The 16699-nt window shown below is 38.9% G+C and overlaps 1 protein-coding gene across 1 annotated transcript; it reads left to right on the top strand.

Moving 5' to 3' along the window:
- The first annotated feature begins 1307 nt into the window (after positions 1-1307).
- On the top strand, positions 1308-4109 carry LOC133854184 (carbon catabolite repressor protein 4 homolog 4-like). Its single transcript, XM_062290264.1, has 2 exons — positions 1308-1583; positions 3680-4109. Exons 1-2 carry the CDS (start codon positions 1422-1424, stop codon positions 3986-3988), a joined length of 471 nt encoding a protein of 156 aa, XP_062146248.1. The 5' UTR covers positions 1308-1421; the 3' UTR covers positions 3989-4109.
- The last annotated feature ends 12590 nt before the right edge of the window (positions 4110-16699 follow it).

The raw sequence follows: 16699 nt of genomic DNA, 5'->3' as shown, positions 1-16699 counted from the left end.
TTTTATGTGGGATTCCTATGTGATGCGTGGCTTGCTTAGGTAGTTGACTTTTCACTGGCATGAACAGCGTTTGACTAGATTACACCTTCCAGAGGAGGCTTTGCAAGTAAAGAAACAGATTGAATAGCCTCACCACATCTGATTTAGGAATTGTCAAGTATGTGGATTTGTTATCTTATGTAGCAAAATAAAAAGAAAAGGTGATTTGAAGTATGAGTAACTTAGGAAACTTTTAACTTGAAATACCTAAGAGCAATGAAAGCAATCTATCATGATAATATTAGTCGATATTTGGAACTTTGTATAGATGATGTGGTAGTCAAACAGAAAGGGAAATAATATTGCTCAGCATACTTTTTTCCTTGCTGGCATGCTGGTGCTTGTGATCTGATGAGATTGAGTACAAGGCTTTATGTGGGAACAACCGCGCTTACCCATTTGTAATTCCTGATCTGTGAATTAATGGTGGTTTTACTTCTAGAGTGCCAATCTGTGCACTGTTTACCATGCATATGGGAGTTGTCATTTTGATGGAAAGATAATGAAGATAACAGAGAATACTGTAGGGATTGATATTTTCTTTTGTTTGTGAGTTTTGTAAGAAGGAAAAGGAAAGGAAATGGAAAAATTTACCCCCCCAAACCCTGTTTTAGGGCTTTGCTTTCTGCCCTAATATGGACAAATTTTGGGAAAGGATAATATTTTATGAAATTTCTTCATGCACGAAAATATCATTGTCAGCATAATTTCTTATTGAAGTAAAGAGGCATAATGGTAAAAATTAAAATGTACTTCCTTTTCTTTCCTCTCATCGACCAAATAATGGATGATCAATTTCTTCCACTTTCCATCATGAACATCCAACCAACAAAATGAACACTGCCAATCTTTTCCTTCTTTTTCCTTTCCCTATGGATTGGTCTTATCATTTCCTTTCAATTTCTTGAAAACTCAGAAGCATAATGTTAGTAAGTGTTCTGTCTAGGTCATAATGAAATCTGTTGACATAGTTTCATGGTAAAATTGAGAATGTTTCTATGAAAATCTATTTCTATTGCAGCTTTTATTTCCCTCATTTTCCTTTTCCAGGGATTTCAGCTTTACTTTTCATTGGATGCATTTTTCACATAGAACTTCAGAAGGTTGCTGATTGTATTCTGATTTCCTAACATGTGATGCTGGCAGCTAACATCAATGATCTTCTTTCACATTCAGCATTAAAAAAATCCCCAGAGGATCGTGGAGATCCTAATGATCCTTGTGTGAGACTAAAACGTGATTGTGTTGGAATCATGGCTGCATTCAAACTCAAAGATCCTCCACATCATGTTGTTATTGTGGCAAACACGCATCTTTACTTGTAAACTGGTTCAATGTTCTATAATTTTATGTGATGAATTTTATCATTTGAAGTAATTTTAATGTTTCTGCTGCAGGATCCAGAATGGGCTGATGTCAAGCTTGCTCAAGCTAAATATCTTCTATCACGCTTAGCTCAATTTAAAACATTGGTTTCCAACAGACTTGAATGTACACCTTTAGTAATAGTGGCTGGTGACTTCAATTCCACCCCAGGGGATAAGGTTTGTAAGATTATTTTCCCCTTGATTTTTATCTTTTTTCCTCTTTATCTAGCGTATGGCTTGCTTCATCCCTCTTGGAATTTGATGACTTTAAACAACATAGAACCCAAGAATCCCGCTCTGAATATAAGTCAACTACAAATTTTGCCTCTCTATATCCTCATTAGGTCCATCATTTCCTGTGAAGCACCACTGGAAACCATGCTCGTCTTTTTGCCAGAGAAGAAATCAAAAACCTCCTGACATCCACCACTTCTTCGACAACCACACAGCCATCTCAAATTTTTTATACGCAAACGCTTATCTCAATTTGTAATACACCCAGGTACCACTGTGGCACCCAAGAATACCCAACCAACAAAAGGTCCTTGTTGTAAGCTCCTCATAAACTCTTTAGACATGGCCGCTACTTTACTTTCTGAAAACTTTCCTTTTATCCTCGATCAAATGCCTCACCACCATTCTTATATTGCCATCGTTCAAGCTCTCCACACTCCAAGAAATAATTTTACACTTTATACTGCAGCGACACCCAAATCTACCTCCCTCCTGTACATACCGGCATTCCCATTATTGGCCATTATAGTTCACCTGCCCTCTAAGCTTCTTAACTCCGGTTCACACCTTAGCAAACCATCCACCTTTATATCCCCATCAATACCCTCTCCTCTGTTATGCTCAGTTTCTGTCATAGACAAGGGACGGATAGGAAGGTATTCACAGCCCTCAGCTGACACACCAAAAATCAAGTATAGATCTTCATGTTTCATGGAACCCATTGGAAGACTTCTTCCTGACCCCAAACTTCCTTATCTCGTTGTCAGCTTCACTATCACAGTTTGTATACTCTTTCCAATTTCTGACATGAGTGGAGCCACACAAAGGTGAGTGAGGGCAATTGCCCCACTGAAGTTCAGAGCAAAAACTGGTGTTCATTTGAAAAGAAAATGTTCTGGGGTGTTTTCTTTAATTGCACCAATTGAATTCTTTGAAAATGAGTTTACAGGGTCATATTGATAGAGCAAATGTAGTTCTTTTCTTGAATTCAAAAACCAATTTACACCATTTCATACCACGTAATGACATTAAAAAATGCAGCCAAATTCATAATTGCTTATGTTTCATGGTGGGAAAAATAAAAACTCTTCCACTGGAAACAGGGAATAACTATAATTCTTCTTTCCCTTATTTTTAACATTCTTCGCAACCAAATTAAGAGTTGATAGAAACTCATGCATGCACCTGTACGGGAATGGACCCATCTGATTAGTGATAAATTTTTGTCTAATCCTGGCCTGTTCATGCGCTTTAGCTAGTATGATTATCTGTACCACCTACTGCGCTGTCTGACTTACCATCTCCTAACAGAACTAAATTCCAGCGTGATTGAGTATCAATGCAGAGTGAAAAGAAGGAACCTTATCCACACGATCAGTGCTTCCTGCCTGATCAGTACTTACAACCTCACCTTTCGAACAGGCAAAAAAATTCCAAGTTTGCTGCTGACACTCAATTCATTGTGGTGCTTTGTGAGCATAATATAGATCACTAACCATCTTCTTTGCCTAAACATGATGGCTCCTCCCACCTGAGGAAAAATATTGATCTCAAATGGGTGGTCCTTGGACTCCATAGCATGCCTAAATGTTTCTGGTGGAAGCTGGGGCTTCAAATTGGACCATAACCTCACCAGAATGTAGTGAGAAATCAAAATTCCTTTATCAGACCCATATATTGGCCTCTCCCATGGTCAACACTTCTCTCAAGTTAATCCCAGTTTCTTATGCCCCCAGGCCTGGGTTGTGATAAAACAAAACTTAGGTTCAAATATTACCGACCAAAAAAAAAAAAAAAGGAATCCCGCAGGTTCAGCTTTTTAACAATTAAGCTTGAACAGAAGCTGAACTTGGTCGGCCAACAGCATTCAATGAGCTTAGCAGTGATCAAATTGCAGGCACTTCACAAGTAGTTTGTTTGTTTAACAGGATCAAATAATGTTTTTTTCTTTTTCTTTCCCCTTAGTTCTTAAGCTTTTATAGATAAATCAATATTTTTACTCAGGAGTTCTTGCAATAGCTCTAACCTTCTTGTTTCAGGTTTACAAGTACCTTATTTCAAGTAGCTGTTCATTGGCACAAGTGGTGGAATGTTTAGAAGATAAACCTATTCCCTTGTGCAGTGCCTATGCATCTATGAAAGGAGAACCAACATTTACAAGCTGCACCCCTGGCTTCACAGATACACTTGATTATATATTCTTTTCCCCAACGGATAATATAAGACCAGTCAGTGTTTTGGAGCTTCCGGAACCAGACTCGCCTGATGTTGTTGGTGGATTACCGAACTCTTGCCACCCAAGTGATCATCTACCAATTGGTGTTGGATTTGAAATTACCGGGGAATAAATTATCTCATGGTGCATGTGGTATTTGCATTCCCCATCTCTCTGTCTCAAAGAAAGGGTACAACTGAGACTACTTGAAAATTATATTAGTGGGTTGACATGTTTTATAAGACTTTTTTTTTTTTAATTGAATATGAGCCTTGATAATTTCTTTGTGAATTGGCCTTCAAGATTGTAACAAGCAAATGCTATTGTGTTTTTCCATGTAAATTTAAGGCGAAAAAGGGGAAAGAATCAAGTATCTACCATCTTTTGACAGAAATATTCTAGGGACACTTTGTTTGAAACATTTCTTCTGGTTTTTTATCCACTCTCACAAGTCACAGCTTCCATTGATCTTGGGGGCTATTTGATTTGTGATACTTGGGAATAGTTTTTTAAGCTTTTTGAGTCAACTTCTTGGTATGGTAGCTCTATGCACTGTTCTTTATTCTTTCTTTTGTATTTTCTGTTTCTACAAGACACTCTTTCACTCACACACACACACACACTACAATATTCACAAGAGATTCTTTGATCCATGGTTTTCGTTCCAGGCCCATGCTAACAACTTAATAGCCACGCCATTTTTTAATTAGATGATAGCAGTTTCTGTGATATATGATTTTTTTTTTTTTTTTTTGTTACTAAATTACTGAATTGATTCTTGGGTTTGAATTTGTATTAAGTTGATTCATCTAAAAGATTCTTGTGGTATATTCTTGTATCAAATTGTTCATTTTGTATAAATTGTCTATTTTCTTGATAGAGCTTTTTTTACGAAATTATAACTTTACTCTCAAATAAAAAATATTAAAAAAAATAAAATAAAGGCAAAATATAAGATAAAGGGAAACTACATTTATTTCCCTCGATTTTCAATTTTTGTATTGATGCTTTGGGCGGGCTCTTTAAAGCAATATAAACAGTACCTTTTAACCGTTATAAAACTATGCAAGTAGGAGTGTAAATGAGCCGAGATTGAGTGAGTATTGCTTGCTTGAGCTCGGCTTGCCATAGTGGGATTCCTATGCATGCTCGAGCTTGGCATGAATAAGAATATTTAAATTAAAAAAAAAAAACCTAAAAGTCTATCGGATTTGTAACTTGCAAATTGAAAACAAAAAATCAAAGAGGTAGAGGTTGGACGGTCGCCTCTTGAAAAATTATATCAACATTAATATTACAATTTAGAAATACTAAAAGAATAACTACCAAGTGAAAGAAAAAATAAAATAAACATCAGAAAATGAAATAGTTACTGGTATTTGAAATATGAGTTACATAACTAACTTGTAGTCTTCTTCAACAGTCAAGACTCAAGAGACAGGCCTAGGTGCCCTTTCTTTCTCCACTCTTCAGAATGTTTTTTCTCTCACTAACGTATAGTCTTCTTCAATGGTTTGATTCTCTCATTGAGGAAGAAAGGACTGGAAAATGAAGTTTTTTTTTTTTTTTTTCACTGTGTGCCTTCCAGAAATTAAGTTAACGTATTAGCTAAAATCGATGCCACGTGTGATCTTGACGGTTGATTACTATCATCAATATCATTATTAAAGTTAAGTCGTTGGATTATATCTATGCGAGTGAGCTCATGGTCATTTCAAACATATAATTTTCGGAGAAGGAGATGTGTTACAATTATATCCCATTTTCTCTTTACGAACAACTCAGATTTACCAATAAATAATCGAACGGTTTTAATCAAACTAAACGACACTTTTTTTTAGACTCGATAAGTGTGACCATTAGGCAGTCAGGGTAGAGCAATAAGTTTTGAGAAAAAAAAAATCTCCTACATGTGCGTCTTTGGTGAAATTTGCTCCACGTCACTCGATGTAGTGATGCCGAGCGTAGATTAAAAAAATATTTGATGATTCAATCGTAGTCGTTGAATCAGATGAAGTACTATGTGTGAGAAACACCGTATAAATTTTTGTCTAAGCCGTGCATTACAGTTGTAACCTACGATCCAAAATGAACGCCTAAGATTGAAGAGAAAATAATAGCATGGTTGAGAATTTTCCCAAAAAATACGTAGGAAAAAAAGTTAATAGAATAAATAATCTTTAATTAATAAATATATAATTTAATAAAAGAAATTTTGAAGACCAAAATTTCAACACACGTAACAAACCATTTCATATAATTATATTTAATCATGTATAAAAAGATTTCTATTACAAGTTTATATTTAAGGGTCATGGGATAGTTTGGCCACCCAAATTAGCTGTAAGGGGTGGCCAAAATCACCCACAGTCAAACAAGGGTGGCTTGCCACCCCCTAGGCCCTTGAAGGTAGTTTTAGCCACACCCATTTTGCTATTTGGGATGGTTCAGCCACCCCTTCCAATTTTTTTTTTTTTTTTTTTTTTTTTTTTTTTTTTTTTTTTTAGTTTTAGTTCTAGTTTTATTTATTTATATATATATATATATATATATATATATATATATATATATATATATATATATATATATATATATATTAATTTTTAATGAGTTTTTTTTTTTATTATTATTTATTTTAATGAGGCTTATTGTCACAGGCATAATTTTTCACTTGCTTGCAAGTATATATATATATATATATATATATATATATATATATATATATTTTAATTTTTAATGAGTTTTTTTTTTTATTATAATTATAATTATTATTTTTTATTTTAATGAGGCTTATTGTCACAGGCAGAATTTTTCACTTGCTTGCAAGCACAACTTGGCCACGTGATGGCCCTAAGCAAGGCACTTCTTAAGCAGCCAACAACATCAACGGACGTTAGGGAAGGATATTCACAGCGCAACAAACATAGCTTTTACGGGGCAATACTCCCAACCTTTACACTCTATCTCAATGAATGTACATGAATGACAAGGGCCCTTACAATACAATGGCACCCGAGTCGAACAGTCACCAAGGCTTATAATAAGAATACAGAATACAAGCTCTCAAGCACTCAATGTTTCCTCACTAGCAGCTCTCATACAAGATTCACCCAACCACTTTTTCTGAAGCTCTAGTAGCTCCTTTTATAGGCAACCAACAAGTTTCAATTTTGGCAGTGTGGGCAACCAGCTGGCCTTTGCCCACACTATGTTGCAGCAAGTTCAAATCTCCTACAACTCATTATTGTAGCTATAGTAGCTCAACAGTTCAGCGACCTACAATCAGCCCCTACAGCCTTGCCATATGTCCTCAGCACCTGGGCCATTTTGAATTGCACCAACTGCCTGCTTTGCTTCCCCAGCCATCCTTCAGCATCAGCCAACCAAGTCAATCATGTGGGTCATGCCCACATGGATAATTTGAATTCAGTCAACCACATGTCTGGGATACTGCCACAAGTCAGCACCATTTGAATTCGTCGAACCACCATGCAACTCATCATAAGCACTCAGACAAGGGCAGGGCAATCCCTGGAACCAAAGGGCCTGGGCTAAGCCACAACCCACACAACACCCATGCCCACAGGGTCAAGCACTTTGGCAATGCTTGGGCCAACACCAACTGAATCTGCCAAGCCTTCCAGCAACACCAATCCGGCCCAAGGCATGTCTCCCTCATGCCTGGGCATGGTGGCAAGCAAGGGTGTAAGGCATCCCCTGCCACCATTACAGCCATGTCACGGTTGTGACAAACCACCCACACCACTTGAAGTCGATCACCTCGTCGAGTGGGTAGTGAAATAATCTTGGACTTCATCTTCAAACTGCCACAGGGTGGTATCCCTTTCCCATATACCCTCTGCAGCATGGAGACCTTTCCACTGAACCAGAAAATAATGATGGGCCTTCCCTCTTGTGATCCAAAATCTTCTCAACCTTATGCTCAAACTCCTTCTGAACATTAGGTGGTGCCCTCTTTGGTTTATTTCGGGTAGGCTCCTCAACATCTTCATGGTGAGGTTTAAGGAGGCTCACATGAAATGAGATGCACCTTTAATCTCTCAGGCAGCTTCAACCAATAAGCTACCTTGCCCACTCTTTTCACTATCTCAAACGGCCCATCATACTTTGGAATCAGCCCCTTGTGGAACACACTTCTGCGAAATTTTCTTATAACTTTGGTTGGCAACTTCAGCATCACCTTGTCACCTACTGAGAATTCTAAGGACCGCATCTTTTCATCAGTAAATTTTTTTATACGACACTGCGCCTTGGCCAAACTATCATTGGCTTGTTGTAGCAGCTCCTGCCTTTCTCTTGCAAAACGATAGGCATCAGGGAATTTGCCCCCAGTCTTTTGTGTAGCAATCTCATGATGGGTTAATGGTTTCTGACCAAATACTAACTCTGAAGGATTCATGCTAGTTGCAGAGGACTTGTGCATATTGTATGCAAATTGGGCAACATCCAACAACTCTAGCCAATTCTCTTGGCTAGTGGAGGTAGGGGTGGGCAGGGCGGACCAGGGCGGGTCCGTCCTGCCCTGACTCCCCCGCCCCGCCCCTAGAAATGCCGGTTTTATTATTATTATTTTTTTTTTCAGCGGGTGTGGGTCAAAATATGGGTGATCCGCGCGAGGCGGGGCAGATTGCGGGTCCTGGTTGTAAAAAAAACTGGGGACCCACCCTGCCCCGCATAAGAAAACCCTAGAAAAAAAAAAACCCTACTCTTATACTTACCTGGTGCCGCATCACCCCCCCTTCATTTTTTTCGTCCTTAACTTCTTCAGTCTTATTTTCCTTATGATCTTGTCACGTCGTTTGATTCTATTACTTTTTCACTTAACAGCATGAAATGTTACTACAGTTCTACAAGCTTCTTTCCATCTCTTCTTTGGGAAGAGATGTCGACCATGGAGATTGGAGAGCTTGATAGGCCTCGCCGAGTTGCCGGTCCTGTGGGGACGTCATGAAGCTCCAAAGCATGTATGTGATTTGTTTGTGATTTCACTGATTTCCAGTGATTTGTTTGAATAAATTGAATCTGATTTTCTTTTTTGGTTCCTGAGAAAATCTAGCTTTCTAGATCTAAGTTTCGAACTGCCCCGCCCCGCACAACCCACACCCCCTGCCTTGCATCACCCCGCCCCACATCACCTTGCACCACACAGATTTTGACTTTTTTGTTCGGTGCACGGGTGCGATTTTTGCAACCTGCAGGGGTGCGGGGAGGGGGCAAAAAGGGCAAAAATCTGCCCTGCCCAGCCCCGTGTACACCCCTAAGTAGAGGCATGATGCCTCAAATAATCTTCCAACATCGCATTCACCCTCTTAGTTTGCCCATCTATTTGAGGATGATAGCCTGTGGAGAACTTCAAATCAGATCCTATCATATTGAACAAGGTTGTCCAAAACCGTCCAGTGAACCTGAGATCACGATCACTCATAATGTATTCAGGTAGGCCAAAAATCTTCACTACATTTGCAAAGAACATCCTGGTAACAAGGTCTGCTGAGGAGGCGCATAGCACAACAATGAACATAGCGTATTTGGAGAATTTGTCCATAACCACCATTATAGCTCCCATTCCTTCCGCTTTAGGGAATCCCCCAAGAAAATCCATGGAAACCGAAGCCCATTGCCTGTTTGGTATAGGAAGAGGATGCAGTAATCTTGCCTCCTTCCATTGTTCCACCTTATCTTGTTGGCACACCAAGCAAGTCTTCACACACAGCTCCACATCATCTCCCATCTGGGGCCAGTAATAGGATCGAGACATGAGGGCAAACATCATTTCTCTACCAAGATGTCCAGTCCACTAAGAATCATAGGACTCTCTCAATAGTTCACGTTGAATAGGACCGGTAGGAACATACAATCGACGACCCTTGCCATACAATAAGTCATCCTCCAACCAGTTTGACGCACAACACATTCCTTCATAAGGTCTGCCAACTTCAAGTAGGTAGTATCATTTTTGGACAACTCTCGAATTCTGTCCAGATAGTCAGTTTCCACCCAAGACAGTGCAGCCACTACCACATCAACCTACTTGCGACTGAGTGCATCATCCACCTGATTATGCCTTCCTGGTTTGTGCTCCCACACAAAATCATACTTATGCAGGAACTCTTGCCATTAAGCTTGTTTTGGAGACAACTTCTTCTGAGAATGAAAATAAGTGTTGGCAGCATTGTCGATGCAGACTACAAACTTCCTCCCCTGCAATTACACCATCCACACTAGTAGACAATGAATTACTGCTAACATTTCTTTCTAATGGGCAAAATACCTCTGTTCTGCTTCCTTGAGCTTCCTGCTCTCATAGGCAATAGGATGGCCTTCTTGCATCAAGACTCCACCAATGGCTTTGTCTGAGGCAACCGTATGCACTTCAAATGGGGGCTCAAAATTGGGCAGGTGTGGGATTGGTTCACTTGCAACAGCCAACTTGAGCTTCTCAAATGCAGCTTGGCATTATTCTGTCCAACGCCACTTCACTTCCTTCTTCAACAAATCAGTAAGAGGGGTTGCCTTCTTATAATAGGTAGCTATGAACTTTCGGTAATAATTGGCCAAGCCAAGGAAAGACCTCAACTTCGACATTGACTTTGGTGCAGGCCAGCCACGGATTGTCTTCACTTTGCCTTCATCCATCAAAATCTTCCCCAAGCTAATCATGTGACCAAGGAACAAAATATCTTGGTGAGCAAAGTTGTCTTCTCCTTCTCTACAAACAAGGAGTTTTCCCTCAAATGGGACAATACCAATTTCAAATGATACAAGTGGTCATCAAACGACTCACTATAAACAACAATATCATCAAGGTATACAACTACGAATTTGTCTATATAGTCATGTAAGACATCATTTATTAAATTGTAGAAAGTAGCAGGGGCATTGGTGAGTCCAAAAGGCATCACCATAAATTGAAAGGAACCATACCGTGTTATGCAGGTTGTCTTTGGCTCATCCCTTTCAGTAATGCGCACCTGCCAAGAGCCCAATCGAATGTCCAGTTTGGAGAAATAGGCAGTTTTGCGCAGTTGATCAAACAGTCTTGAAGCAAGGGCACAAGGTATTTGTTCTTCATCGTGACCTTGTTCAAGGCTCTATAATCCACACACATTCGCAAAGAACCATCTTTCTTCTTCTGGAATAGCACCAGGGCACCATAGGGAGCTTTGGAGGTAGAAGTGGGCAAATTATCCGATTTTCGACTATCGAAAACCCACCGACTGACACCGAACTGCCTTTGACCGCCTACTGTGTATTTAAAAATTCAAAAATTGGAATAACCTTTTTTCTTGAATTAATAGTTTGTCAGTAATCGATGAAAAGGTGATTTTCATTGGGTGCTGACCTGACTATTTCAAAATGGCGTCGTTTTGGTACTTTATATATTCAATTGTTTCCCCAAACCGCATCATTTGTTGCTAAAGGCCGACACACACACACGATTCACCTAACCCTAGATCACTCCCTCCTCGCCGCTCACACTTGCCCATCTGCTGCCCTTGCTCAGCCGCCCACAGCCCACGCCCAGCCCACTAGCCGCCTGTCTTTCTCTCTCTCTCTTGCCTCACTCACTATGGTCTGTGGAGTCTTGACGTCTCATCTCTCTATCTCTCTCACTCTCGTGTTCAACTGAATCGAGTCATCGAGGTAACCATTCCAACTCCTTTGATTTGTTTGATTATTGAAGGATGCAAATTGATGAAGGTAATCCATGTAATGTTCGAGGTGGCTCATGGAATTCTGAAAATTGGAAATTTGAAATGGTTGTAATCATATTGTTTAATTTATTTTGCTTTGTTTTTTATTTTGTTTGAGAATGGGTTGAATTATTTGATTAGTCTAATGCATTGATTTGCAAGCTATACTATTTGACCCTTATTGACATGAAATGTTTCTTTAAATTAGCATGCATGTCTCTTAAGCTTTAGATTGATGATTCATGTCATATAGCTTTGCAGTGATATGTTTAAATATTTGAGGTAATCACTTTTTCCCCCATGAACTACAGGCCATTGTCAACATGCCACCACGAATTGACACCTCGACCAGAAGAAAGCATGCAACTACTATTTTTGTACCTTTACCCCATTCCGTTTGTCAAATTCATGAAAAGAGTCAAATACCCTAACTCAAGTATCAAATTTATATATAATACCTTAAAAGTAAACAATTTTTTTTTTTTAATTAAATTACTATTTGAGGGTATTTTTATCTTTAAACAAAATTTAATGTCTAAAAATCGAATATTCCGTCAAATTTAACGAGATTCCGTAATGGAAGGAGGGGTAAAGGTACAAAAATTGTAATTGCATGCTCTCTTTTGGTCGATGTGTCAGTTCGTGGTGACATGTTGACAATGCTAGTAGTTTATGGGGGAAAAAGGTAATTACCGATAAATATTTATTTGTTGTTATTGATTGTTTGTCTTGGTGATATGTTTAAACATGGAATATCAGATTTAGTTGAATTGCTTTCATAATCGTGTGATTCAATTAATGGGTGGATGTTAGATTTAATTGATTTGTTTTATATAGATACTATGTTTTTTACCCTGTTTCTCATACTCAATTTAGTTGAATAGGTATTTTCTGCTTGGTAGCATTCTTCCGTGGAAGCCCGACTTGAATAGTTTTTCTCTTTAGATCAAGCAATTCATGCCTACAGCAGATGAGGAAAATAAAGTAAAAGGCCAATGGGCCATTAAACATGTCAAATTAATGCATTTTTTAGCCTTTTTTTTTGGTTTGGCCCCAAAAAAAAATTCATTTTGGCCCATCAAAGTGGGATTGGCCCAATTTAAAAAGCCCACTAATAATTTGTTACCCGATTTACCCAACCGACAATTACCGATTTATCCAATTTTTCTGAATTACCAAAAAATTTCGAAAATATTCTTTCACGAAAAAAATTCGGGTAATTACTCGATTTACCCGACTATTTCGGTTAGAAATCGGTGAAGGGGTTTTCGACACCGACTTACCCGATACCCAGGCCTATTTGGAGGGCTGAATGAAAGCTGCTTCCAGTAACTCAGTGAACTATTTTTGCAGCTCCACCAACTGTTTTGGCAACATCTTGTATGGAACCTAGGCAGGAGGTGTAGAGCCAGGCAATATCTTTATCTTGTGATCAACAACACGCTTGGGAGGAAGAGTTTTTGGCAGCTCAGGGGGCATGACATCTTCAAATTCTTCCAACGACTCCACCACCTTCTCTAGGACATCAACAATATCTTTCTCCTTGATTTCTCTCAAGGCAGCCAAGTATGTGACCTCCCCCATTCTCAAACCATCTTTTAGTTGCATGGCTGAGAGGAAACCATTCTTCTTGCTACTATCTCCAGTGAACAATTCCTTCTTAATTGCTCTCACAAGGTTGCTTCTTATCCAGAATGTTAGTTTGTGATTGGCTGTATTCTGTTAGACAAAATTATTTCTATGTAATGATGCTTATTATACAAGGATGTTGTTATATTCAAAGTCTACACTTCAGTTATGTTCTTCAAGAAGACTCTCTGCAGATTTCAAGAAAATGAAGTTCAGTCTCTTGCATCCGTTCGGACGACGTGGTTTTCCGTTCGGACCCTCTATTGTCCAAGCATCATCCGTCCGGACAACGAGAACTTTCCTTCTGGACATTCCTTTGTGTCGAGAACCTTCGAACTGTTCCAGTTTGCATCCGTTTGGATGTCTCAGCAACACGGCCGAACACCTTTCAGTGTTCGAGAAGGAAAATGATTTCTTTCCGAAACACACATATGGGAAGACAGCTGCAACTGTCCGGATGATGTGGTGTTCCCGTCCGGACGCTATCCTTTATAAGGCAAGCCATGCAGAAAAAGTTCAACCGTCTGGACGTCAGACTCCATGGTCCAGACGCTCAGAGTCTCAGACCTTATTATGGAAATTGCGTGCAGCAAATGTGCAACCGTCTGGATGTTAGGGTAACACTATATGGACATCCTTCAATATTTTGATCATAACTTTCTGCTCAAATATCAAATTCAGACAAAATTAGTGTCATTGGAAAGCTAACGAAAAATACTACAATTGATTGTCAAGATGACCAATAGAAAAGTCCAGAAGACCCACCGTCCAGATGGAAAGATCAAGCGTCCAGACGGCCCGCCAGAATTCGAGAAGTTTCGGAATTCCTTTTCAGACACGAAAACAGTTGACCGTCCGGACGCCCATGTCGGATGTCCAGACGCGCGTGCTAGAGACTCCAAATTTGAGTTGAAAAAGGATTTGTAAAGCCTATATAAAGAGGGCTCTAGGCATGTATTATGTACAGAATTCAGTAGTAAATTTCTTGTAGCTTAGAGAAAGTGTTTAGGGAGATATTGAAGATGTGCTAGCCCTCTAGCTGTTGCCGGCGTGTGGTGATTTGTTCGTGTGAAGTCTATCTTAGGGGTTGGCCCTAAGGTAAATGATTCCATTGAAGACCCCTTCAAGTAGGTGACTTGGTTGGGAGACGTTCATGTTGGGTTACACGTCAGAGTACTAGATACGATCGCTGCATCGGGTATGTGAGTGAACTGTTTATGTACTAGCTTTGTCTTCTGAATAGTGGATATCTTGGGTTTTACTGCCCCGGAGTGATTTTTCTCTTAATTGAGTTTCTATTTCGTCAACAAAATATGTCTCTTTAATTTCCGCATTATGATATTTTGTTGTACACTATTGCACACACTTGGTAAATTAGAAGTCCAATCATTTTCAATTGATATCAGAGCAGGTACACTCTGTTTAAAGGATTTAATTCGTGAGTGTGATCCTTATCTTCTTGTGACTTCTATTTTTGATTATACCTTTTATAATGAATTTTCCTTAATTATCTTAAGAGAATTCTAATATTGAGCTCTCTAAGGTTTTTGATAAATTGAGTAAAACTTCTAAAAATTCCAATAAAGAGCTCAAAAATGTGAAGTAAGAAAAAGAGTCTTTGATTGTCCAGTTATCTGAATTACATGTTTTGATTGACTCGTTGAGATTTGATAAGACTATGTTACTTAATATTATTGATGCACTTAAGAATAAATTGAAAAAATTCTCTAGTGATAATTTGAAAAGCATGTTTTGTATTCATTCAGATAATTCTAACAAGCCTGCTTTAATTGTTGATGATATGAGTACTTCTACTTCACATACTTCTGATTTTGAATTAGATTCTATTGATATTAAGCCTATGATAGCAGATATAGCTTGTTTAGAAAATTCTTGCTTAAATAATTGTGTGAAGCCTAAATCCAAAGATACAGGTATACAAGCTCATGGTAAGTTTGTCCATATTTGTCACAATTGAAGGAAGGTTGGTCATATTAGACCGAATTGTTTTCTGTTAAAATTCCACAGATCTTGGATTAAGCAGGATGTTCCGAGGAAATTTAAAGTTGAAAAATCTTCCTCATCTAAATATGGTCTGTTAGTTTTTGTGTTGGCTGCATTCTGTTGGACACAATCACTTCTATGTAATGATGCTTTTTAATAGGGATTCCGCTATTCAGAGTGCTTCTAGAAGATTCTGCACAGTTTACAAGTCAAAAAATTTGGTTCCCTGTCAGCCGTCCGGATGACGTGGCATACCGTCCGGAAGCCCATCTGTCCAAAGCATCATCCGTCCGGACGACGAGAACTTTCCGTCCGGACGCTCATCAGTGTCTAGAAGCTTCGAACAAGTTCAAGGTTGCATCTGTCCGGACGTAATGGCAAATCGTCCAGACACTCTTCAGAGTTCAAGAAGATCCCAGTGTTCCAAAGCATCCGTCCGGGCGACGTGGTTATACCGTCCGGACACGATTCAATGTTTGACAAGCATTAAGGTTTCTGCTTCAAGACACAGTTATGGGAAGATGGCTGCTACCATCTGGAGGATGTGTGATCTCGTCCAGACGATGTCCTCTATAAGGCAAGACGTACATACAAAGTTCAACCGTCCGGACATCACCCTTCAGGGTCCGAACGTTCAAAGCCTTATTATGGTAATTACGTGCAGCTGAAGTGCAACCGTCCAGACGCTAGGGCAACACCGTCCGGATGCGGCCTTGATATGGAAGTTTTCAGTGCTATTTTAGAAAGGCAGTCGCAGTTGACCGTCCTGACGCTCGGTCAAGCCGTCCGGACACCCTCGAGTATTTTGATCATAACTTTTTGGTCAAATGTTGGATTGGGTTCTATGAGCCAATTGATAGAACATATACTTAACTAGAAATAAATTAGGGAATGAGTAAATAGTGTAGGTGAAAGGGGTATAATAAATAAATGGAATACATAAGAATTATATAGCGTTAGAGCCATAGCTTATATACAAGGAATCACTAAGCCAATCTTTATGCGTATTCGGATTAGGGTTTAGCTTGGTGAGCGTTTTATATGTGTATATATACATATATGTATACACACACACACATGTATACATGTACATATACAAGTATGTAAGTTAGATATATATATTACTAACTTGGTAAATAAATAATATGTTATAAAGGGAGGGTTTGCAATGATAATGTAATGCAACAACAATAGATACGCTAATAAAATAATAAACATACCTTAGTATTAATAAACATGACATAATAGGAACCTAAACCTAAATGTTAATTTAATAATAGTTTATGATACATAACTGTACTTAGAAACGGGTAATGCGACGTGAGAACACGCGACTAGTCTATGAGTCATAGAGTATAGAGTTCCATAGCGTTGTCTAACGTTATAAGTATTTGCAAGGTCATGTCATAATTGGAGACTTCAATGGGTTCTTCAACGTAGAGTTTGAGTCGTGAGTCCAATGTAGCCAGGTGATATTGTACTCACTGAGAAACTAT

The sequence above is a fragment of the Alnus glutinosa genome, chromosome 13 (genome assembly GCF_958979055.1).
Source record: "Alnus glutinosa chromosome 13, dhAlnGlut1.1, whole genome shotgun sequence".
Lineage (NCBI taxonomy): Eukaryota > Viridiplantae > Streptophyta > Magnoliopsida > Fagales > Betulaceae > Alnus > Alnus glutinosa.
The sequence above is the reverse complement of the archived record's forward strand: the minus strand, read 5'-3'. Positions and strand labels throughout refer to the sequence as shown.

Coding starts and splice junctions, on each gene's coding strand:
- LOC133854184 (XM_062290264.1), top strand. CDS start 1,422: ATGTTTCTGCTGCAGGATCCAGAATGGGCTGATGTCAAGCTTGCTCAA. Junction 1,584..3,679: donor ATTCCACCCCAGGGGATAAG/GTTTGTAAGATT, acceptor TTCTTGTTTCAG/GTTTACAAGTACCTTATTTC.